The sequence below is a fragment of the Boleophthalmus pectinirostris genome, unplaced genomic scaffold (genome assembly GCF_026225935.1).
Source record: "Boleophthalmus pectinirostris isolate CB_2022bp ecotype Guang Dong unplaced genomic scaffold, ASM2622593v1 HiC_scaffold_10, whole genome shotgun sequence".
Classification (NCBI taxonomy): Eukaryota; Metazoa; Chordata; class Actinopteri; order Gobiiformes; family Gobiidae; genus Boleophthalmus; species Boleophthalmus pectinirostris.
Genome location: NW_026570971.1, coordinates 35892880 through 35918777, shown reverse-complemented (window position 1 = coordinate 35918777; position 25898 = coordinate 35892880). Strand labels below are relative to the sequence as shown.

The 25898-nt window shown below is 38.0% G+C and overlaps 2 protein-coding genes across 4 annotated transcripts in view; both read left to right on the top strand.

Moving 5' to 3' along the window:
* The window catches only part of dnmt3ab (DNA (cytosine-5-)-methyltransferase 3 alpha b), a 55695-nt gene extending 46918 nt beyond the window's left edge, over window positions 1-8777 (top strand). For all 3 annotated transcript variants that reach the window (XM_055156746.1, XM_020920526.2, XM_055156751.1), the window contains exons 17-20: window positions 1033-1118; window positions 1752-1821; window positions 2834-2952; window positions 3289-8777. In XM_055156746.1, the coding sequence (XP_055012721.1) occupies window positions 1033-1118; window positions 1752-1821; window positions 2834-2952; window positions 3289-3430 (417 nt within the window). In that variant the 3' untranslated portion in view covers window positions 3431-8777. The remainder of the gene's footprint in view (window positions 1-1032; window positions 1119-1751; window positions 1822-2833; window positions 2953-3288) is intronic.
* A 10018-nt stretch (window positions 8778-18795) lies between these two features.
* Window positions 18796-25898, top strand: part of dpysl5a (dihydropyrimidinase like 5a) — a 30371-nt gene continuing 23268 nt past the window's right edge. Inside the window, exon 1 of the mRNA XM_020920533.2 lies at window positions 18796-18919. The gene's annotated coding sequence lies outside the window, so the exon portion shown is untranslated. The remainder of the gene's footprint in view (window positions 18920-25898) is intronic.

Here is a 25898-nt window from a genome sequence, read left to right as displayed (position 1 = left end):
TGCCTTGAAAATTACATTTTCAGACATACGATATCGCTTTCGTGTCCTGAAAACGTTTGTCTCGCTCTTGGAAATAAAGTAGGTTTTCATAATAAGCAGAAGTTTCCTGTCCAGGAGTCATTTGTGGACCAGTGTGTCAGTCTTTAGACCCTGCGTCTGCTTCAGTCGCGGAATCGCTGGAATGAATCTACAAGAATCACCTTAGTTTGGTTTCGCTGCCCTTGTCTTCTTCTTTCAGCAATCTCAAAAACGGACTTTCTTTTGCGGCTAACTGCTCCTGGATTCTTGTCGCCATTGCAACAAACTTTGTGTTAACTGTGAGGAAGATATAGGTCAAAAAAGCCGCTAAGAACTGTTGCGTTGGTGGAGTAAACAGCGTCTGTGCGTCTGTGGACTGCGTGACAGGCGTACGTAAACCACGTACCGGCGGCGCAGGCAAGTCAGTTACACTAGAAACGTAGGGAGTTTGATTGACAGCCTGTCAGCTAACAGATAACGAGGCAGTGTCGTTATCTATTGGCAAATGTTTAGCCCCACCACGTCCAGAGTTGATGAATTTCTATTCTCTTTTTTTTTTGGTCATCATAATTACAAGGCTACTGCATCTCTATAATCTATCATTGACAACTTGAAAAAAAAAAAAAATCCTCCATACAACCTTTAAGTCCTGGTTTAGTCCTGGTTAGTTCTGGTTTAGTGCTGATTTAGAACAAGTTTAGTTTCTTTTAGGTGTGGTTTAGTTCAAGTTCAAGTAAATTTAGTGATGGTTTAGTCCTGGTTTAGTCCAAGTTCAGCCCTGGTGTAGTACTGGTTTAATCCTGATTTAGTCCTAGTATAGCCCTAGTTTAGTCTTGGTTTAGTCCTGATTTAGTCCAAGATTACAATTTTAGGCCCAGTTTAGCCCTGGTCCATATCGATTTGTTTAAGTTTGTAAAATAAGTAGAAAACACTGTAAATGTTCTTTAAAGTCATTATCGTGTAATCTGTCCTGTGAGTGTGTGGTGTTAGTGTGAGTCTTGTGTTTGTTTCCAGTGTAATCCGGTGATGATCGATGCGAAGGAGGTTTCTGCGGCCCACAGAGCCAGATACTTCTGGGGAAACCTGCCTGGAATGAACCGGTCAGTCAGAGTTTATCTGTTCACTTATATTTATGTACCATGATGTCATTGTAAAATACTTTTGATATATTTCATCACACTTCAAATCAGGGCTGGAAAATGTACTTGATTTTGTTACTTTTGTTACTAAGCAAAAACAAAACTCAAGTATAAAAGTATCACATGAAAATATCTACTCAACTCAGTATTAAAGTACCTGTTTAAAATTGTAAGTAAAAAGTAAAAGTATTTCACAGATTTTGAGGTCTTATAAAACTTCAGATACAGATTTATACAGATTTGATTTGATACAGAATTATTCTGAATTTTGTTCAATAGAAACAATTGTTTTTTGTTTGGTTTTTTTTTTGTTTTTTCCATCTGTTTTTCTTGGTATATTTTTGTTGCTCAAATTATGAACATGTTCAAAATAAACTCTCAGCCTTTTCAGCAGATCTCAAAAATTAAAAAAAATACTTTTACTTTTCAGTGCTGTTAAAAATGTATTAGAGTACACAGTAAAAAATATCCACTATAAAATGTACTTAAGTAAAGTACCGATACCTAACATTTTTTGCTCAAGTACACTACTTTAGTACTTTTACTTTGTTACGTTCCAGCGGTGTTTAAAACACTTTCAAATACTTCCCTCAGGCCCCTGACTGCCATGTCCACAGACAGACTGGATCTGCAGGACTGTTTAGAGCACGGACGCACTGCAAAGGTAAAAACATCACTTCATTTAAGAGAAATAATCCATCCTTATTTTACTTTTATCATAATTATAAAGAACTGGTGCTTTATTGACCTTTTAGGACAGGCCCAGTCTCTTTACATTACAAATCTCTTGCCCAAGGACACAACAACAGAACACAAGATGCTTTGGTGATTGGTGGCGGTCAGACTTTACCACTGGAGTAAATTAAAAGTAAAGATTACAGCAGGAGTGGGCAATTCATTTATCCATAGGACCACATGAGAAACAGAAAATACTATGGAGGCCAAAATGCTTCACTCAATTCTGCACAATATTCATTGTATTTCTTTATAAAAAAGCAGTAAATCTCATTGTTTAAACGAGCTGCTCAGACTGGGAAGAGTTTCTGTTATAAACAATGAAAAAGTGAGACTGCCAAACAAAAAATGTCATTTAAAAAACACCTCTATAATAAAAGCAATGCAGCTTTAGTGCGTGCATGTGGTAAAATGTATTTATTTTATAATTCCAAATGAGTTTAAAGGGGCAGGTCAGAGTCGACTAAAGGCCTGTATGTGTGTCTGGAGTCTGGATTACAGTGTAATCCCTGTTATAAATCATCATTATCTTTTTACTTGACTTTTCCATTTAAATGAAGTAAGACTTGAGCAGACACACAGTGTGTGAGACTTTTACTCCCTCTAGTGGCTGAAGAAGTAGTCGACCTTGTGATAGTTCAGTTCTATTACCATGTGAAATTTCAATATAATAATAGTAGATTACAGTGATGATTATAATAAATCCATAGACTGTTTATACAAACAGACACAGCACTGTGTTCCAAACAGGAAGTGAGCATGGGAGCACTTCTGGCTCCATCGATTGTGACTTCAGTTCACTTTATACTCAAAGATTATCTCTATCTATCTCTTTCTCCTTTAGTTCACTTCCTTATGCAGCAGTCTATGCATAAACTCAGCATTAAAATATTTGGTTAATGGTAAGTAAATTTTGTTTGTTTGTTTGTTTGTTTCTTCAGTTTGACAAAGTCCGGACGATCACGACTCGCTCCAACTCCATCAAACAAGGAAAAGATCAGCACTTCCCTGTGTTCATGAACGAGAAGGAAGACATCCTGTGGTGCACCGAGATGGAGAGGTAGAGACAGATTCATTTAAAAAAAAAAAGATAAAATTTATGTCAGGAATCTTACAAATGTAATGTTGTTTACCATGTACAGTTTATGTGACTTGTGCTGGGGAACATGTGATTTGTTTTCTAAGATTCACTTTGCTCTCTTTCTCTCTGTCTCTACTCTCCCCCTCCATCCTTTTCTCTCTTCCTCCCTTCACCTCTTCATTCGTCTTTCTCTCTCTCTCTCTCTCTTTCTCATGTGTCTCTCATCCCTCCATTCTTCCCTCCTCTCTCTTTCTTTCCTTTCATCTCCTCTCGTCCTTTCCACACTCCCTCTCTCCCTCTCTCTGCCTCTCTCAGGATATTTGGTTTTCCGGTGCACTACACAGACGTTTCAAACATGAGTCGTCTGTCCCGTCAGAGGTTGCTGGGGCGATCCTGGTCTGTCCCCGTGATCCGGCACCTCTTCGCTCCTCTCAAAGATTATTTCTCCTGCGTCTGAGGTGAAATCATCCCAATACTCTCAGTCTGATCTCAGTCTGATCTCAGTCTGATCTTACAGAAGAACGGTGACATTGTCCTGAATTACAAGTCTGGGAAGTTTAAGTACAGGACATCACTACAGTTTGTGTATTCACTGTTGAGCTCTGGTGTGGTGTGGTTTACTTTTCAGCAACAACAAAAAGACAAAAATTACTGTCTATATTACAACCAAAATATGTGAAAACAAAGTGAATGGACCATAAAATGAACACTTTAAAGTCTAGATAAATGACTTAAGACTATAGTTTGAAAGATTACACTGCAAGTTTGGTTTATTTTTTTAATGGATACCAACTTTTTCAATATATGTTCCACTTCTACCTCAGAGGTGCAGTCCGTGGGCTGTGGGGGAGTGAGGTGTGTGTCTCATTTTAATTTAAAATCATGGCAATATTAGCAGACTTGTAATATGAACCAAATAAATCATTTTCTAAGACTTTGTAAAAATAATTCTGGCGATATGTGAATCACAGGCACAACAAAGCCTCTCAAGCTGCTACATTCTACTCCTCTTACTACTGTTGTTGGTGAAATGTCTTGCACAAGGACACAACAACACATTTGGTTTGGTGGATGAGCTCTCCACACACGGAACATCTATTCTCGCCATTTTAGGAAAGTTAAATTACTTTTTTTATCTATTTTACCTTCCATCTATATTTACAATCTGTTGCAAAAATCTATTGCAAAAATATTGAATGAATTTTTTTAATGATAGGCCTGCCCATAAATACTCCAAACTTTGACATCCTTGTCCAGTCAAAGTCAACTTTTGAACAGCTTCACACTTTTATAATGAAAAAACTCAGAACTTATGATGCTGCAGTGATCCCACCCACACCACACCACTCAAAATGCCTTTATTTAAAAAATAAAGCCTTATTTCCAAATGTCCTGTCAAATTTTGTCCCAATATTTCCACTTCCCAGACTTTTTTTTCATCAGTGGCACCAGCCCTTCTCCATCTTTTACAAACCACAACTTCCAATGTTGTGTCACAGCCTTGAAACGCAGACTCCGCCTGCACCCAGGACGAGTTTGTCCGATTTTGACGTAGTTTTTACATTATTACGACTTGTATTTTGAATTGTAATTTTTATTCTATTTAATTTTGTTTTGTCATTTTACCTTTTAGCAGTGTTATACAAGGATTGTTGATTTTTTATTATTGGTGCGAGATACATTTGGGAGACTATGCTTTCTTCTCCAGACACTGAATCTGAAGGTGCTATTTCCATGTACTGTTCATACTCCGCTGGAAAAATATAGGAATTCTGAATTGGGACAAGGGTGGTTCAAAATACACACTTGAATTCAAGTTCTTGACAGACATTGTGAAACTTTTTATATATTTTGATCCCAATAATTTGCTAAGATTATGGATGATTTGTTTCATCAGATTTAGAATTTTAAATGCTGTTTTTCACTTTGATTTTTTAAACTCTGAAAAAACATGTTTGAATTATTTTTATTCTGAACTTTAGTCGGTGAAATTTGAAAGTGTGAAAGTGTGAAAGTGTTTAAAATTCAGAATAAAAATGTCCCGTTTTAAATATTAGTACAAATATTTTCAAGCCCTCAAATTCAAGTCAAAACTCAGAGTGTAAAATTTGTAGTGAAAAAATTTGCAGGAAAGGTCCAAGATTAAAGTGACGTTTTTATTTAGAATTTTAAACAATTTGAAAATGTACACTTAAAATTTCAGCAACTAAAATTCAGAATAAAAATAATTCAAACATCTTTATTTAGAGTTTAAAAATTCAAAGTGAGAAACTCAGTTTAATTTAAAATTGTAAATCTAATGGAACAATGATCTTCCATAAGGACTGTTGTTTTAGACGGAGGGCAGGCTCTGATTTTAGAGAACAACTGAAACATATTTTTAAATACATATATGGACAGAAAATTCACAATTCAGGGTTGTCAAAAATATAAAAAATCAGATACTAATCCAAACTGAAACTAATATTGAGACTAGATACTCATTTATCGCAGGTATCGATACGAAAAAAAAAAAAAAAAAAATCACATCTCATTTCATATTGTCAATATAAAACTTTTGTAAACCAAAAATGAAGTAAGTAAGAGTAAAGTTACTTCAATAAAAATCTGATAGAACCAAGATTCCAACTGTACAATCCACAGGTCCCTAAGTTCTACTTGTGCAGTAAAAATAGTATTGATATCTCCCCAAGTAAAAGTACGCTGCCAGAAAAGTACACTATAAAGTACAATTTGTAAAAAGTTAAAAGTTACTTGAGTAAATGTAACTACTGCACTTGTTTTCTCTTCCTACTGTGAGTAAGAGTACTGTTACTTCAATAAAAATATGACTCAAGTAGTAAGTAAAAGTAAAAGTACACTGCAAGAAAATTACCCTTAAAGGTGTGTAGTACTCAGTTGTGTTTACTTAAGTAACTTTTTACTTTTTTAGAATCAGTACTTTTAATAAAGAAAATGTTTGATTTGAGTAAATTTCACTTAAAACACTGTAACTTTTCCGCTAGAGGACTCACAGGGACTCGTCTAAATGCAGATGCTTTACTCCAACATCCCCTAGTGTGGCTTTAAACTTTTCAGTCTCCATGGAAACAAGCATGAGACGCCACCTGGGCTCTTTACAGGTGAGGTCTGTGAAGAGGCGACCCCACTCAGTCAGAATGTGAGTTTTTAAGTAATTTTTTATCAATAAAAACACCCATGACTGAATAAATGCATTAATACCAATCCGCTGCTTTATTCTACAGTTTATTCTCATACAAAACCTGAACCACAGCCTGTTTTTTTATTATCACTGTGGATTCAGAAACAGTATTGAGTTTGAAGTCTATTCTTTAGTATCGAAATCAGATTTGAAACATTATCATGATGCCACAAGCCTCTGCCCTCCATCGAAAATTATAAGAAAAGCAAATGATAGAAGATGAACACAACTACTCCAGAAGTTTCACAGTGTCTGGATCTGTTTGTCGAGAAGAGAAGGCCCATAGAAAGTGTCTGTAGTCGTCAGCGTCTCTGATCCAAACACATCACATACCTCTGTTTTACTGTTTCTACACACGTGAATATGGTACTACTGTAATGAAACATGGTGCTCTGTGGACCGAGGGAAACTGCACTTCTCATGTGGCTCAAGTCAAGACAATATCCCCATTTACACCGAGTCACAGACGCACTTCACTTTGGTCTAAGACTCTTCAAATATCACTGTTTATGCTCTGGAGCCATCATTTCAAATGACAAATACAAGAGGCGTTAAACCAGACCAACTAGGTCTATCCCAGAACCAAACAAGAACTAAATCCAGACTAAACCAGGTCTAAACCAGGACTAAACTAGGACTAAACCAGGACTAAACTAGGACTAAACCAGGACTAAACCAGGTCTAAACCAGGACTAAACTAGGACTAAACCAGGACTAAACTAGGACTAAACCAGGACTAAACTAGGACTAAACCAGGTATAAACCAGGACTAAACCAGGTCTATCTCAGAACCAAACAAGAACTAACCCCAGATTAAACTAGGACTAAACCAGGACTAAACTAAACCAGGACTAAACCAGGTCTATCTCAGAACCAAACAAGAACTAACCCCAGACTAAACTAGGTCTACACCAGGACTAAACCAGGTCTCAGCTGCTTCATACAGATTCCAACCACTGCTGACCAGACACACTGCACAAGAGCTGCAATAAACTAGGACTAAGTCAAGACTAAACCAGGACTAAGTCAAAACTAAACCAGGACTAACTCAAGACTAAACCAGGTCTAAGACAGGTCTCAGATAGATCACAACAATCACATAAGAGCTGTATGAAACCAGGAGGACTAATACAGAACTAAACCAGGACTAAACCAAGACTAAACCAGCTCTGATATTGACAGTTTTGGTGGATTGGAAATCGGCTTCTGAGATGTCGATTCAGCCGATATCCTGTTTTGGTTTATAAACTGTTGTAATAAGACGATTTACAGGACAGTTTGGCCCAAAACATCTCATCATATTAAACTTGTATTTTACGACTTTACTGTTGTGAAATTACAAACCACATTGGATCATTTTACCTTCTGCTGTTTGTCACGGTCAATTCAAGGCTGTTCACTTAGTTTCACTGTAGACTTGTTATAAGTGACTTTATGCTGATGAGCTTTTCCAGTGACAAACACAGAGCCAGAGCTGCGTTTGAGAATAAAAGGATCAAACTGAAGCGTGTCTGTCTCTCGGTGGATCTGAGGCGTTTATGGACCTTTATACCTGGTGCTGTACTGTTTTTCTAGTTTTTCGTAATAAACTTTGAACTGTAGACTTTAAGCATATCCTTAATCTTCTGCTGCAGCTAAGACATGGTGCTCACTGCCTTTGGACCTGCACAACCGCAAAGCCACATGGGAAATGTAGTTTACCCCTGTCAATAATATACTTAAGATGGCTACTTTTTCTACTTTTGACCAATAAGATTTTACTGTAACGACTGCGCTGAAAATCCTCAAAAATCAATGGTGCGTCAACTCACGGTTCTACTTTTTATAACTATTTGTGCTGTTTTATCGACATTATAAAGCACTTTTTGATATGTACACTTTCTTTAAAGGGCCTGTGTTACGCCATTCTCTGATCTCTGCTCTAATGTTGTTCCCTCATCACACACACACCTGGAGCTGTGTTTTGTTTCAGTCACACGTTTAACACACAAACCCTTCTTCTCTCACACTGAAAACACCCTGTTCCACCTTGTGATGTCATGAGGTAATACAGGAAGTGCTCCACTGTGTTTTTAAATACATCTGCACTAGAATCACTTGGATCATTTGTGCCCTGGAATTGCCAGTCTCTATATAGTTGTCTCTAAATAGTTTGCAAAGAAGTGAAGTTGTAACTACATTTTAGGTGTTTCAGATGTATTAATTATTATTAAGCCTGAAAATGCAGATTGTATGCTCCATTTCCTGTTTATTTTCCAAGCTGCATCTGCGCTTTTTTTTCTGCTCTATTAACCCGAGCAACTTGATGTATAAAGAAAAGACAATATGAAACACAAAAGGACATTTTGATCAAGATAAATGTTGAATTTGAGTGTCCAGATCATGTCATTCTGCTCATTGTTCCCTACTGAAAGATTCAATCATTTTATTAACTGTTATTAATAATATTAGGTCACAGTGACATACAATGTAATTTAATATTTAATTAAAACAATTTGGTTAAAAACAATAAAAAATGTTAATTGAATGTGCAGAAATTCAGAGAATTGCATCTAAAAAAATTTAATTATAATTAAGTAGGTGTATAACTTTTTTTAAAATTATTTAGGAATCCTTTTTTTTTTTTCATTATTATTAATTTGAGCATTGGGGTTTAGTGTGTACTGAACAAAATGTAAAAAGTAGATGTTAACTTGAAAATTATTACTTCATGACATCACAAGGTGGACCAGAGCAGTTGGAGCTTTGGAGATGTAGAAAGACTAATAAAAAGCTTCAACAAACCCCAAGTCCAGGTGTGTTTGTGAGGAGGGAACAACATTCTCACACGACTTAAAGCTCACAAGAGTCAGTTTTTTTGCGTACTAGAGGACCTTTAATTTTCTTGTTTTTTTAAGATATTGTTTTCTTGTGATTTTGTTTTAATGATGTGAACTATCTGGTGTAATACTTTTGTAAACAGTAGGGCTGTGCCATTAGAAGTCAGCAGATGAATTCAATTGAAACTATGTGAAATGATGTATTGGACTTGTTGTACAGTTGATGTGTAATTTTGTGTTTAATTTTGACCATTTTTCATATTGTTTTCTGTTCAAAAGCAGAAATGCAGTATGTTTAACCAGGGCTGCACAAGAACTAATGAAGCTTAAGTCTATGTATATTCAAACAAGAGATCGGGAGTCGAACCCACAACCTCCTGACTGAGAAGAGGGGACAGGCTAACCACTCTGCCACAGGAACACAGGTAGAACATGCACGCTCCACTCAAAAGAGATCAGGAGTCTAACCCACAACCTCACTGCCGATTGTACTGTATCTGTACTGTTGTCTGACCACTACCAAGTGTGTGTAAAGTGTCTTGCCCAAGGACACAACAAATACTCAAGAACACAACACATACTCATACTCTTAAAGCAGGATTCAAACCGTCAACCTAAAGGCAATAAAGTTGGTTAAAGGTGCATTGTGTAACTTTACTGGTGGAGGGTCTGTTTCTATGCTTGTTCCTATGGAGATATCAATGCTCTGCTTGGAATGTTCCACAGTGTGACATTAAATAAATACCTCAAAAAACAGACATTGTGACTGTGAGCGGGGTCGCCGCTCCACAGATCTGACCTGTAACTTGGTCTGGTTTGGTCTCCGTGAAGATAGAAAGATTTCCTTATGGAAAAAAAGCATTTGACAGACCCTCCACCAGAAAAGTGACACAGCGCGGCTTTAGTAGTGGTCAAGTACATTTAGCACAACATGACATCAGAGTAAGTGGAGCGTCGTCGTTGTCGTGTGAAAAGTCCAGTTTGGTGCAGCCCTGGTTCAGCCCGTGTTAAGAATGTTTATCTCTCTAAGATTGTAAAAACAGAGTGAATTGTGCTTTGTATAATATTTGTCCTTTTTGACGGACAGCTCTGCCCAAACCATCCTTGTTTTGGCTAATTATAAAGGTGCAATGCGGAACTTTTCTGGAAGGAGACTAGGAGATGTCACTGCTTTGTCTGGAATGTTCATGTATCATCATTCAAGTGAAAAACATTACATCTCCATGGATGTAGATGAGTTTAATGCCATACTGTGGGACATTCCAGGCAAAGCAATAACATCTCCTTGGAGACGAGCAAGTAGCAGACCTTCCACCAGAAAAGTTACACAGTGCACCTTTAACTTCTGATCCAAAATTTGGATTGAAATTCTCACAAAAACATGAATTTCGAGAATTTAAAGTTTGTCAAAACAAAAAACTGACATAGTGTTGAGCGAAATATCGGCACTCAAAGAATTAAACAGATAATATTAACTATAAGCTATTTAAGAATTTGAATTTGAAATTAATTTAAAGTAATTTTAAGTGACCTTATTCCCCAGCCTGACCAGCCATATTTATGTTACAATTTATTCCACTTATGACCAAAAACGCTGCTCCCACAGGCTCAGATTGTACAACTCATGAATCAAAGTTATTCAGACCAGACCCGCCGACACAAATTTGGGGCCCCGGGGCAAGAACGATTATATTGGCCCCCCCTCCAATATAATAGGCAGAAGTTCTAATCCTGGGCCCCTAAGACCCTGGGGCCCGAGACAGCAGAGCCCTTTCAACTCCCCTGTTTAAGACTCCTGGAGTCTCACCTAATATGAAAAAGAAAACTGCATTTTTTTTATTTTTTATTTTCACCAAGTTTTGCGGTCAGAAGTTCTGTACGTGATTAAAACTGAAAAACAGAACTACTACAGAACTATTTAAAACAGTTTTGTAAGAGCTTTTCACAACTTTCAGACACTAGAGCAGAGTTTGCTGTCATGGTAATTCTAACAACAACTAGCATGCTAACGTGCACTTCCTGATTTTCAGACAGTAAAACGCCTCATATTTAGATATAATCCAGGAATGGTTATTACTGTTATATCTGTCCAGGAATTGGACCCACAACCTCTTTTCTGACATTTGAGCTTCACATTTCTGCACATTTGAGAACACACTGAGAACAAAACGACACTGACTTAATTCCTTTATGCTATAATAATAAAATAATACAATAAAATATATAAATAAATAATCACACAAAACACTTTGAAGCTTCTGGATATGGCTGGCAGGTTAGTTCTCATTATTATTTTACTTTAAAGTGCACTGTGTCACTTTTCTGGTGAAGGAAGCTGCTTGTCTCCATGGAGATGTCATTGCTTTGCCTGGAATGTTCCGCAGTATGGCTTTAAACTAATCCGGTGACGCCACTAAGTTAAGTTCCAGGTCAGATCTGTGGAACAACACATGATTTTCAAGGTAGATTTGAGCAATAAAAACAGCTGTAAGTACAGAAGTGAGATGAGGAGGTGACGATAGATGAACTTAAAGCCATACTGTGGGACATTATAGACAAAGCAGTGACATCTCCATGTAGACAAGCAGGTGGCAGACCCCCTTCCAGAAAGTTCCATAGTGCACTTTTAACATTAGACCTATTTTGTGTGACATTTCCCTCGTTCTGATTTGTACATAACTTTGTACAGAGCTCTCTTGTTTTTTCAATTGGTCATTTTGTATGGCGTATGAGATGTAAAAATATAATTCTTTGCTAATATATACCATTGAATTAGACGCATCTTAGGAAAATGAAATTGAAATTGCTTTTAGACGTAGGAAATGATGTTTTGTTTTTTATACCTATTTTGTTTGTCAAGTGAATCCAGATGACTTTGTTGAATGACATTGTTGTGATTTGGGCCGATGGACAGCTTTAAGACTTAACTGCACAGCCCTGGTTGGTTCTGTTTTTATTTGGATATTTAGAGGGTCTGTAGGTGTTTCCAATGGTGCTATTATACATTTAATCAAATCAACTAAGGATACAACCAGGATTCATAAACAGTTGGGATGCTTTGCAAAGTTTAAAATGAAAAACGCCCTGTTATGGTTTGCAAAGCTCATATTTTATTCACCATTTCATTCTGTTTTGTGAAGTAAGTTAGAAAGTACCCAAAATACTAATACTAGCAAGATAGTTCATTTGGTTTGGTTACAGGAGGAGGATGTTTAACACACAAAAACCCTTTTTCTCAAACTGAAAACACTCTGTTCCACCTTCACTCAAGTCATTTGGATGATTTCAGCCCTGGATTTTTTTTTCAGTTTCTACTAAACCAAAGGTAAAAGGAGCTGTTCACTTCAAAACTACCACTTCCTGAGCAGGTGGAACAGAGTATAACAGAGTAACAACATTATGACACAGCTTAAAGCTCACGAGAGTCCATTTTGTATAATATCAGACCTTGAAGAGGAAAGCAGGAGTCCCCTATGGAAAAACTAATACTCTAATATTTCACTATTTTCAGGGTCTCCAATCTTTTTCACTGACAATATTTGAAATCTTTTCTTCTTTTTCATGAGCTAAAGTGAATTTTCCATGACTTTACAGCACCTACATGTGTAGAACTGATCAGACTTTTAGGGCTAAATCTGAAGTGTGAACTCTTTCCTCTCACCTTATGGTTTAGGATTATAGTTCTGAACATTCTAAATCCTGTCAGTGCATTTCATATCATGAGAACATAACAGAACGCTGGAGTTGAGTGAAAGAGATACTAAAATTCTATGACTTTTCCAAAACTTTCATTGAATTTACAAAATTCCATGACTTTTCCAGGCCTTGAAAATGACATTTTCAATTTCCATGACTTTTCCAGGATTTTCATGACTGTGGGAACTCTGTATTTTGTCCATAGATCAAGATTAATAGCTCTGGCTAGTGTTACCGACAGGTTTGATTGACAGCGTTTCTAAGCGCCCGACCTCTGTCAAACCGGCGGTGTGGGCAGGACGGGACGTCACTGTGGATTTATAATAAAACCTGGATAAGACGTTCCCCTGTGTCCCGGCTCCAGACAGACTAGTGGTCGCTCCAGGTACTGCAGCTTCCAGGAGCTTGAACCCAGAAAGAATTCTCTCTCAGAGCACTTTTCTATTTTCACATCATTAACTAAAAGTGGTCTTTGTCAGACTGGCCCCCCTCTGAGCTGCTCAAGATCTGCTCTAGCACCGCTCGCTCTGATTGGTCCAGGGTTCAGCTTCAGGTTTTATTAGAGTTCTATGGGCGTTACCTTCAATAACTTCACTTCTGATTGGCTCTTTAGTTGTTATGACACTCACAAATGTAATTCCAAATATGGGACTCAACTCCAAATTCTCCCCTGTAACTGTGAGCCTCGATCAGCTTTATTTGACTGAACACTGTGGGTGCTCAGTCAACATAAAAAACATGACAGTGACATTTTATACCACAAAACACTGACGAAAACAAGAAAAAAAGATAAAAAAAATTATGTGTAATGAAATGTGCAAACCATTGCCTGTTGTTTCCATTTGACTTTGTCTTCAGCTTCCCAACTTGACCTGAATCTTGTTGTATTTTGTTCGCAGAAAGTCTGGACAGTTTTTTACGTTTTTCCTTCCATATAGTCTCATTTCACTCCTATAACTGTATTAACAAAACCATTTTAACTTTGTACTTGAAAAAATACGAAACTCTCTTTCCTCTATTGTTTTAGACTAGCGTTTGCTGTAGTCGGTGCATTATCGTGTGAGAAAAAGAAACTTGTAGCAATGTAAACTCCATACAAAACGCTTTCAGCCATTCCACGCTTACACTGCATCTTGGATTTTTGTTTTCTAATACTGATAATCTGAAAGTTTGAACAGGTCAAATGCTCATGTGAAGTCTACAAACTGTTTTTTTTTTTTTTTTTTTTTTTTTTTTTTTTTTTTTGAGTTGGCACAGCTAATGTAGCATTCACGCTCCCCTCGGACAGTTCAGTTTCTTATGTTTTGTGTCCAGAGAAGATAGAGGCTCTGTCTGTATTTGTGCTGGAGAACACTTGAATAAATGTCATGTTTTTGTGCAAAACTCTGACTCCTTTTTTCATGGTTTTTTTTAGTTTTTTTGTTTTCTGGTGGGAGACTGGGAGATCAAATGAAAGAGAAAACACACCAAAGTTCTTGTAGAGGTGCTCATGCAACAAACAGCAGTTTAAAAGTAAATAAAATGCATAGTGGTCCAAAGCAAGAAAAATGATCTGATGAAGGATTTTTGCAGAAACATTATTAAAAAAAATAAAAATTGGACATCGACCATGTGAGAGTGCTAGGGAGACTAGGCTGCTCTACAAAAGCAAAAGATCTTAACTCTCCAGAGTGTGAAACTGAGAAAAATGACTTCAAAGTTTCTGTTTTGTCCAGACAAAAGTAGAATAGGCAGGACTCCCAAAATCTGACAACTAGTTGATATAATGAAGAAATATTTGTATGTGAAAAATATTGAGCTCAGAATTGACCTTTGACCTTATTTATCAGTTCCTGTATCTGCCTTTGTTTTCAGTTTTCATGCAGAGGCCAAAGGCAGAAACTCACCTGATCATTATTTGTTTGATTTTCTTCAGACTTCCATCCATTAGAATAAAAACACGTCACCAAGCTCCAGTCATCATGTATCTGTCTGAAATGATCTAGAAGAGTTTTGGATTATCTGTTTAGCAGAGGTGGGACCAAGTCATTGTTTAGCAAGTCTCAAGTCTTTGACCTCAAGTCCCAGTCAAATACAGGCAAGTCCAAGTCGAGTCTCGAGTCACTGACCCATAAATCCAACTCAAGTCCAAGTCGTCTGCTCTGAGCTTCAAGTCATTTCAAGTCTTTAAAGCAAAAAAAGTACCAAATATGAATATATAAATACAGTTTAGCAGTTTTTATGAATTTTAAACAAAAGTGTATTTACAAAGTCCAGGTGTATTTCTATATGAGTATTTATATAAGAGTTGTAGAAATATTAATCCTTCCTTTTTAAACGTCTTACAAGATCTAAGTGTGAATCATTACAGTCAGAAGAGAAAGAATTCTGATTTTAAAGTGTTTCATAACAGTTATTTTGTAATGAAGGATCATCTTCTATGTAGTTCCCTCTGTTTTATTGTATTGTACTGTATATTACTGTAGTACATTTGAGGATACCATCTCACAGTACTTCAGTTTCATCCAAAGTACCAAACAGAAGTGGAAGGGACATGTTCCAGTTTGTTCTTGTAAAATGCAGCACCACATTTATCAACATTTATAAAGAGAAAAGTAGAGAAGCATCAAGTCACAACTCAAGTCTGAGTCAAGTCCCAGGTCATTGAGCTTCAAGTCCAAGTCAAGTCCCAAGTCTTATTCCATTTTATCAAGTCAAGTCTCGAGTCCTAAAAATAGTGACTCGAATCCAAGTCACAACTTGCATTTCCCACCTCTGGTATTTAGTGGTGATCAGGGTCCTGCAGCAACACTCACAGAGTGAAACAGTTTAACACAAGTGACTTTGCAGTAGAGTGTGTACAATATGAATAAATACACACAATACTTTCACATTAAAGATCACTGAAGTATAACTGACTCCTATAACGACTCCTTATTTTTGGCTCATGATACAAAGGCAAGAACTGACAAATAAGGTCAAAGGTCAATCTTGAGCTCAATATTTTTCATATTTTTCATTTATTCACATGATAAAGGAGGTTTCAAATACCCTTAAAATGAACAAGTAGGAGATGGTTCTGCAAGTCTGGAATGTTCCAGTGTACGGCATGAAAACACTTCTTGCACGTATATCATTTTTAAAGTGAAAAAAAACATGCTGTTTCCATGCGTTTAATGCCTTACAGTAGAACATTCTAGACAAAGCAATATCCTCTCCATGAAGACAAGCAAGAAGACCCTCCAACAGAAAAGTTACACAGTGCATTTTTAACTTCTGAACATGAATTTTGAGAATTTGAAGTCTGTCAAAACAAAAAAACTGACAAAGTGTTGTGCAAAATGTCATTTTTTGTTGCTTAAAATATTCTGTGAAAAGTTTGCTTATGTGTTCCCTCTCCACAGATCTGACCTGTAACTTTGTCTTGGTGGTACTGCCTGCTCTTCTCCATGGAGATGTAAAGTTTAACAGTGCACTGTGTAACTTAACTTTTTGGTTGAGGGTCCATCACCTGTTTGTTTCTATGGAGATGTCATTGCTCTGCCTGGAATGTTCCACAGTGTGACATTAAACAGATCTACTTTACAATTATTCAATTACAGGTGGCTTTATAACTCAAAAATATCTAGAAAAACAGACACTGACTGTGAGCGGGGTCACCTCTCCACAGATCTGACCTGTCACTTGGTCTGGTTTGGTCTCCATGAAGATAGAAAGGTTTAATGCCACACTGTGAAACATTCCAGACAAAGTTATAACATTTACATGGAGAAAAGCGTTTGATGGAGCCTCCACCAGAAAAGTGACACAGTGCAGCTTTAAAGTGGCTGCACCAGACTGTGTTGAGTGGATCTGAGTAAAAGTAGTTTTACTTCAGTACACATACAGTCTGTGGTAGAGCAGCTGTGGGGACATTAGACTGGTGTGTGCATCTGTTTGTGATTATAACGTGTTTCAGTCTCACAGAATCAAGAAGAGAATAATTACTGTGTTTGGAATCCATTATGAACCTGAGGAAGAACTCTGGACCCCTGCAAACCCGCGAAAATGAACCAGTCCTGTTTTTCACGTTTTAAGACACGAAAAGTCACTTACAGACACTTTAATGTCATTCCAGGTAAAACAATAACATCAACATGGAGACAAGCAGACACAAACTCCACAAGAAAAGTAATAGTGTTTTTGTTTGTTTGTTTAATTTTACAAGATTTAGTTTTTGGTGTTAGATATTTTTGATTTGTTTCAAGGTTTTTTATGACCTAAATCTTACATTATTTATTTGCAAAGAAGATCGAGGTTCTAAAGTCTAAAGTTAAATCCTATCTGAAAGTGATTTTGGCTCAAGATAGAATTATACAAAACTAATAATAGTGAAAAATGTGTGGGTTTTGCTCAAAGGAGACAGGAGTCTTTTGTATCTGTTCTCATATTATTTTGTTAGTCTAAAAATATGAATAATCCCATTTATTTAGGATGTTGCACCATTTAAGATAAGTAAGTATTTTCCTTCTTTAAATAGAACTCAGTAGACTCCAGTTCTGAACTCTACATCAACCACGTCTGCGTGCGTTTGGAGACATGTCTCGTTCCTCCCCTGGCGGTGGTACGGTCCCCTCGAGCCGGACACGCCCTGCGTCAGTGCTGATTGGTTGATTGGAGACGGGGTCGTGGTGCGTCGCGTCGGATTGGAGCGTCTTTACGTCGCACGGCGGGATGCCGCGAGGAGCGTCAAGAACACGAGAAGAATCAAGAGCACAGGAAGTGCTCGGCAACAAAATACAAGAGAATAATCACGGATGGAGTTTGGATCCAACCTTTTTGTTGAGGAGATAAAAATTCAAATATTTTTGTCTTTACCGTCACATGGGCCTCTGCACATGTGTGACATTACACAAAAGGTTCATTATTAGATTATCAGATTTCAGGCCTATTTCCATTTTCAAGCAGAAATGGGTCTGAATAAAGAGTAGGGCACATGCTTGTTCAGAGTTTTATTATTATAAAACTTGAACTTGCATTCTTCACTGATAAAGAATTTTTTTTGTTTTGGTTAAGTGACGTCATCTTTACATCTCCAAACATCAGAATGTTCTGTTGTGATGTCATGAAGCAGTTGTTTTTAAGTGAACAGCTCCTTTTGTACATTCCAAGGCTGAAATCATCTGTGTTTTCTATTGAAAAGAAGAACTCTACAGGGTTTGTGTCTTAAACAAAACCCAGGTGTGATGAAGAGAAGAGGTTGCACACTTCATAAAAAATTGGTCATAAATAAGTTCAGAAGTAGCAGTGCAGGTCCACGAGGGTTAAACTTGAAATCTTAACAAAATGTAGTCCTTACTGAAAAATAAAAGGTGAGCGAGGCACAAACAATAAATAGTTACTCCCACTGGCACCTCACTGTGGCACCTGATTTTCACAGTGTCTCCCATCCAAATATTAACCAAACCAGACCTGCTGAGCTTCTGAGATCTGACAGGATCAGACTTTGACAAGCCGGTATGACCACACATGGAGACATCTGTCCCAGTGAGGGACACAAGGACACTGGACAAACTGTTCTTCATCATGACACTCCTGCTCAGCCACTGCACCACACTATAGAGGGACATATAATACTCCCTACAACTGTACAGCAACTCACCCTTATTTAACAAATAATACTCCCTACAACTGTACAACTCACCCTTATGGAACACATAACCCTGTGTCCTGTCAATCATCAGATCATTGTTGCACAGTCTTCCTGTGACTTCTTGTATAGATGAAAGAGAAGAGAAGGTGAAAACATCAAAACATCAACATCTATTAAGGAATTACCAAGAAAGTTTTAAAAGTCTCCAAGTTTGTTTTTGATGAACATTATAACAGATCAGAAAACAGTTTATATGCTCTTTAAACCTGTTAGGGTTGGATAGTTGGTGAGTTGTTACTTTAGTATTTGGCTCCTTAAGTAAATGTTGTAATAAAACTAGAAGGCTGCAGTTAATTTAAAATGTGACGGTTTCTCATCAAGTGCTTTTATTTATAACCCCAAACCCGGAAGTGCCTCTCCTCGTTGCGCGGTGACTTGACGTCGGTGATGCTGCGCCGGCTGCTCCCAGACCGGCTCCATCTGCTGCGGATCTGCTTGGGAAGTGCCATCCGCTCATCGTAGCCTTGTTCCCGTCACAAAGTCCCAGCCCCACGGCCCTGGAGCGAGAGACCCGAGCGGAGCAGTGAACACAGCAGCAGCAGCAGCGCGACTCACAAGGTATGCACTTTAACGCTTTTACGCACGTTTTTATCCAAACCTAACGCTCAGTTTTGCGTGTAGACTTTGTTCCCACGCCCCCTTGGCTACCGTAGGCTACGTCTGGGTGGCGTTTGCTATTTATGATGCCATCCTCCGCGTCCGTACACACCCTCAACCCAATTTGCCACTACTTTACGCACGGAGATGCTCAATATTGACCGGTTCTCGTAAAGTAACGCAATTAAAATCAGACATTAAAAGGATTGGATTATAGAAAGGATTTGGAGATTGATGATCGGTTTGTGGGTCGATTTAAACACCAAAACAGCCGGGTGGAGAGAGGGCTTCCTTTGTCAAGACGCACAAGTCAAGTGTCATGATTTCAGCGTCTGCTCTTACGCAGCAAAAAGAGCCGTGCCCGGTTTACTCTTGCAATATACAGAGGGTGGGAATGGAAATTATGAAGCAAGTCTATATAGAAGCAAGTTATGTTATAAAACTGGGGTGTGTGAGTGAAAGGGAGCTGGGAGAAATGGTTAAAAGTCCCATGTCAGACTATTTTCTGATCTCTGTTATAATATAGTTTCATCATCACAAACAAACCTGGAGTTGTGTTTTGTTTTGTTTCATTCACATGTTTAACACACAAACCTGCACATTTTATTTAGGTTGTATTTCTCTCTCAAACTCAAAGCACTGTGTTCCACCTTGTGATGTCATGTGGTAATACTAGAAGTGCTCCACTGTGTTTTTAATTTCCACACACCTTCAACTAGAATCATGTGGATGATTTCAGCTCTTCAGTTCAGCTTTAGTTCAGCTCTCTCCTGAACTAAAGGTAAAAGGAACTGTTCACTTGAAAACTACTGCTTCATGACATCACAAGGTGAAACAGAGCATTTGGAGCTTTGGAGATGTAGACAGACTCATAATAAAGAGTTACTCAAACATGTGAATGAAACAACACACAAGTCCAGGTGGAAATGAGCTGGAAGGTCTCCCTGAACTGTAGAAACTAAGTTAGTTAATCTATATACATAAAGATACATAAAAAAAATAAATAAATAAATAAATTCTTTCATTATTTATATTGTATTAATTAAAATATGAAGTTACAATATACAAGTTACAATATATCTCAAAAGTGGATGATTTTTGAACAAATTTTGTAGCTTTCTAAGTTTCTTGTGTTGTGCTGCTTACAAACTATGTTCATGGCAGCAGGTAAGAACTTTATTAATATTTCTTCCCAAATCAGCAGTAGATAGGGAACAAAAAAATATTCAAAATAGGATTTCATTGTAAACCTCTGTGAGCAAATGAAGATTTTATTATGACATAAACAAAGCCCGACATTTGCTCTGGTACATTCACATTCATTTTATTATGATAAAGAAGCTGATTTTCTAACTCAATACATCACAGTTACGCAGCCGACTAAAGGCTGGAGAGAACGTCCTCCCTCTCCCGGGCACAGCAGGTACCCGTGTGCCACCCAAGAGAAGGGGGCACCAGGAGGGAGGAGGGGGACGTTCCTGCTGAGAGAATGGGACGCTCATACTGGGACTTTCAAGCCACTTAAAGTCATTTCTGTGGCATATAAATTCTTTAATAGTTGGTGTAAAATTGTGATCAGTGAGAGTTGAATGTTTTTTCTTTATTATTTAGCCATTTGGATTTTGTTTTGTGCAGTGGCTTCAATCATTAAAACCTTCATTAAGAGGCACTGGGACTGTTTAAGATTTTCCCCTGAAGTCGTTATGCAAATGTGCTGTTTTGCATTTCAATTATAGTTTGATGAACACGATTTGAAACCACAATAAAACTGTAACGCAGCTGTTTTCTCTGGATTTTACCATCAACACCTCCATGTGGTTATTTAATGTTTATTTACACTGGAGATGGTATTGCTTTGTTTGGAATGTTCCACGGTGTTTCATTAAACTTCTATTTTGCTCATAAATTCCTTGAAAAACCTTCTTTCTCACGCTGAGTTGGTTCACCTCTCCACAGTTCTGACCTGCTTGTCTCCAGGGCGATAGATGCTGTTGATATACAGACTGTGGAACATTCAGAGCAAAGCAAACAATGTCTCCATGGGAACAAAAAGGTGGTAGACTAGAAAAGTTCCACTGTGCACCTTTAACTTGGATTCAGTTCCCTTCACATTTTCGTCTTCTATCGCTCGTGCTGTTTTTGTAATGATGCTTTGCTCTTAAACCTGCTCCATCCTCTTCATGTGAACGCTGCATTATGAGACTGATTTGGGCACAGACGTGATGGTCAGTACATAGATAATAAACAGTGCTAACTACTCTGCTACTGTTCACACAGAAACAAACTTTGTCACTGCAGCGTTTGCTAAAAAGACCGTAAGAATAAGTGGGAATATTATAGTGAGATTGTGGAAGCTGATCCACGTCAAACCTGTGAGACTTACCAAAGTCTAAAGCCTCCATCACAGCTTTAAGTACAGGAGTATTCAGACGTCCAGAAGAGTAAGACTTGAACATGAATAATGGCTCGAGTATTTCAAAAAGATGTTCCAACAAAAAAGCACAACTTTACATACATACATAAATACATAAATATAAATACATACATTTTTACAATTGCAGTGTTAAGAAAACAACAACTCATAGACCCAAGTTTTATCAAGAGTTGAACAAATGCTCAGAGTTTCTTTCCTGGTAAAGTGCACTGCATATTAGAGGGGGAAAAAATCATCAGAGGGGAGTTAAAGAGGCTCTTTTTGCTAGGAAAGACAATCCTTCCTTGAACAGAAATGGAGGCCTCGGACATCATCTGTCTCCATCTACAACTCCATGATCAGACCTAAAACAAAAAGAACAACATGGAGATGCAGGTCAGGTCCAGACGTGTGAAAACACTTATTATGGGCCGGAATGATTCTGATTCTAATATGACCCCACACACCATACAAACGAACAGCGCTAACTACAAACAGAAACTGTAAACATGTGTGTGTTAGTTTCAGAGGAGTTTCAGTGTAGTTAGCTCCTCCTTCAGACAGATATAAGGAAGTGTCCACCAGCATCTGATCACAACTGAAGAAGCAGCTTGGATGAGTTGAGAAATGTTTTTGACCTAAATAAACACTTGACCAGTTGATAAATTGAATTCCTCTTTTGATTCTACCTGGACGACTGACGGATTCTACACATGAAAAAGTCATATACATAATAATAACAACCTGTGGTTTCTGTTTGCATCACTATTTAACCAATCATCTTAAATCCTAAATCTGCAGGGTTTATTTGTCCATTTGGTTTATTAAAGTTTCAGTCCTGCTCTGGATCATGTGACTGTAGTTCCAGAATGCACAACATAAATAGAAACATTATCTAAAAACACAGGCTCACGTTAGAATCAGAATTAAACTCTAAACTTTGTCCAGAATATTACTTTCAAACCTTTTGCTGTTAAGTAGTCATAGTAACAGTAGCAGTAATAGTAGTAGGTGTTGCTGTAGTAGAAGTACTTGTAGTGATAGTAGTAGTTGTTGTGGTAGAAGTACTTGCAGTAATAGTAGTAGTAGAAGTTGTAGTAGTAGGAGCAGTACACACCAAGCTCAGTCTTGATTCAGCCATTGTTCCGCTGGAGTCATTTATCAGATCTGTGCCATGCAGCAAACTCCAGCCGCGCCCTCCTCCTCCTCCTCCTCCGGAATGATTTCACCGGAGAGAGAGAACCCACAAGAGAAAAGAAAGAGGGAGAGGGAGCAGAGAGGGGGTGAAAAAAAAAAAGAGAGGGAGGGGAGAGATGCAAGAACTTACAAGAAGAGGAAAGAGGAGCAGATGAGAGGGACAGGTTGAAAGGATGGAGAAGGGGGAGAGGAGAGAGGGAGGAGTCAGGGAGGAGAGAGAAAAGAGAGAGGAGGAGGGAGGGAGGTCTTACTGGTAAGGGTTAAGGTGAAAGACGGAGGGAGGGAGGGAGGGAGGGAGGGAGGGGTGGAAAGCAAAAGAGAGGGAGGAGGAGAGAGATGAGGTCCTGCAGAATAGCATGCACAAAGGGGAAAGAAAGGTGGGAAAGAGAGGGGGAGAAAGGGAGAGAGAGAAGACGAACAAGAGGAAGATGGGAGGAGAGAGAGAGAAGAGAGACAGAGATGGGATAATGATGGCAGCCTACATAAGGAGGAGAAGGGGAGAGGGATGGAGGGAGGGAGAAAAGGAGGAGGAGAGAGGGAGAGAGAAAGAGGATAAGGAAGAAGAGATGATGCCAACAGACAGGTATGGAGAGACAGGAGGAGGAGGAGAGAGAGGGAGAAGAGGAGGAGAGAGAGGGAGAGAGAGACAGGACAATGATGGCAGCCTACAGAAGGAGGAGACGGGGAGAGGGATGGAGAAAGAGGAGGAGGAGGAGGAGGGAGCAGGGTGGGCTTTTGTCAGACAGAATGCTTAAACAGTGACAGTAATTGTATTCGGGTGTATTGAGGAGACAGTAAATAGAGACATAATGAGAGAATAGAGTGGTCCAGCTCTCGTACACTTGATTGTTTTTGCAAAATGTCACGAGACGGAGCTCAACACAATCCTGCATGTCCATTGTTTTGTACAGAAGAGTAGAATTACACCAATACTACAAATACTACTCCGGTTAGTTGTTCTGCTATAACTACTCATTTATGACAGACAGAACTCTTCAAATACTCATAAATGGACAAAGCTAATCTGCTGCTGCGTTCCAAACTGGAAGTGTTCATGGACGCACTTCTGGCTCCATCGACTCTGGCCCCAGTTCACTTTGTACTGAAAAAATGTCTCCTTGTCATTTTGGCTTTTTGGCTTTTAAAATGTCCATATTAACCCGCTCCACATGATCCTGCTGTTTTTATTTCACTTTTTTGTCTAGAAATAAATTCCTGTTCCTAGTGTAGAACTTGACCCCGAGTTCGCTTCAATAGTCTTTATTCACACTTACGTCACAAACCAGGAAGATGTTTTGGAAACATGTGATGACAACTTCCTCTGGGCTCTGTTCGTGGTAGTAAATCTGATTAAATGTTGGAAAAATGAGAAAATGTCCCAGTTTTCTTCATCTCCATGTCATTGTAGTGTTCCGTTGTGTTCAGCGAATCAACAATTCCAACCAACCTCAGTTTTCATCATTTCCCCACTGACACACAACTCTCACAACAGCCGATAACATAATAATGGTCAATAATGTAATAACTGCCTGTAACTTAATACTTTTAATGTAATAAAGCCAATAATGTAATAAAATGTCTGAACAAATAACGCAATAAGTTATTACATTATTGGTTCATTATTACATTATTGGCTTGTTATAAAACTGCTGCCAGTAATGTAATAACTGTAATAATAATTTCTTAATATCATTTAAAAGAACAGTATGTAAGAAAAAACTGTAAATTAATCATAAAATGACCCTGATATCAGCAGACATTAAGGAATCATGATCATTTTCAATCCTTTTATCACTGACCACAGTAATCCAGTCTGAATATTCCCTTTCCCATGGAAACTGCAGCCCTCAGTTTATGTTGATGTTGTCATTATGTGTATATGATGTGTTTGGGCTGTTGCACCACTCTCCACCTCCACCTCCACCTCTGAGTTCGGACACCGTGCTGGGGACCTGTTGTCTGGGAGGGGATACTCTGTTCTGCAGTATTTCAGACGTGATTGTAGTATTTGGCCACAAATTTACTTGCTGTTCCTTTAATTCTTTTAGATTAATTAGTTGAATTTAAAGTGTCACACTGTGAGATAAATTGTTACTTTGGTCTCTTTCAAATAGCTGCTTAAGTACCTGAACACCATGGACTCTCTCTCAGTGTCTTTTTATAGTCGGCCTGTGCCTCTTACAGGGAACAGTTATTATTATTATTTGGGCTTTGATATGTATCTTCCTCCTTAGAATTTAGAACTATTTGTTTATTTAACTTGATGGTTACAGTTATTTCTTTCAGCTCCAGGACATGAAGGTACAGACATACATGTATATGTTTATATATTCAAACAATGACTCACATGTAAAGAGCACAATGAAATGTAAATGTGAGTATTCTCAAATCATGAAAACATTCTTTCATTTACATTTTTAAAATAATGTAATAAGTTATTACATTCTTGGCATCAGGTTATTACGTTATTGGTTCAGACATTTTATTACATTGTTGCCAAGTTATTACATTATCCACTTTATTACATTAAAATGATTATGTTATAGGCAGTTATTATATTATTGGCCATTATTACGTTATCGGCTGCTACAAGGCACCAAACTCCAGATGATTCCAAACAGCACATACGTCTGCAGTCCTCATTTTACCACTGATCACTTTTACTTCAGTGGGTTTGATCACAGTCGGTCGAGTCCAGTGTCTGGAACTACACCGGAAGTTTCATCACATCTTTCCAAACGTCTTCCTGGTTTGTGACGTACTAGAGTACTGTACTAGAGCCTTTACTGAAAAAACCTCTCTGCACCTGCTGCTGTGAGCGTTGTCATTTTGGTTTAAAATGTTCATATTATTTATTTTATATTATTTATTTATTATTTATTTTGCTATTTTGTCTAGAAAAACCTGGCTCTACATTCACTCGTATACCTGCTTCATTTGACTTGTGCTGAATGCTGTAGGTGATGTCACACTCCCTTCACTTCTTCTTCTTCACTTCACTTCTTACTTCTCTATCTCTATGACATTCATGAGATTTTACGTTGGTCTGTCACGAGCACAAAGCATGAAATATCTCTACAGAGAAATACTGCGATAAACGACAATATTAAAACTGTTTTACAATAAAGAATAATACTGGCGGCTGCTTGCTGGGTCCAAAGACAAAGACCGTCTGAAGAAGGACTTGACCTGAAACTTCACATTGTGTTGTCATTAAAATAAAAAATTGGGAGCTTAAAAGATCTGCAGTGTGGATCTCGTTCTTCTTGAGCACAATAAATAAAAAATACAAGATCATCTGTGTGAACCATCACCATAAACCACTCAGCT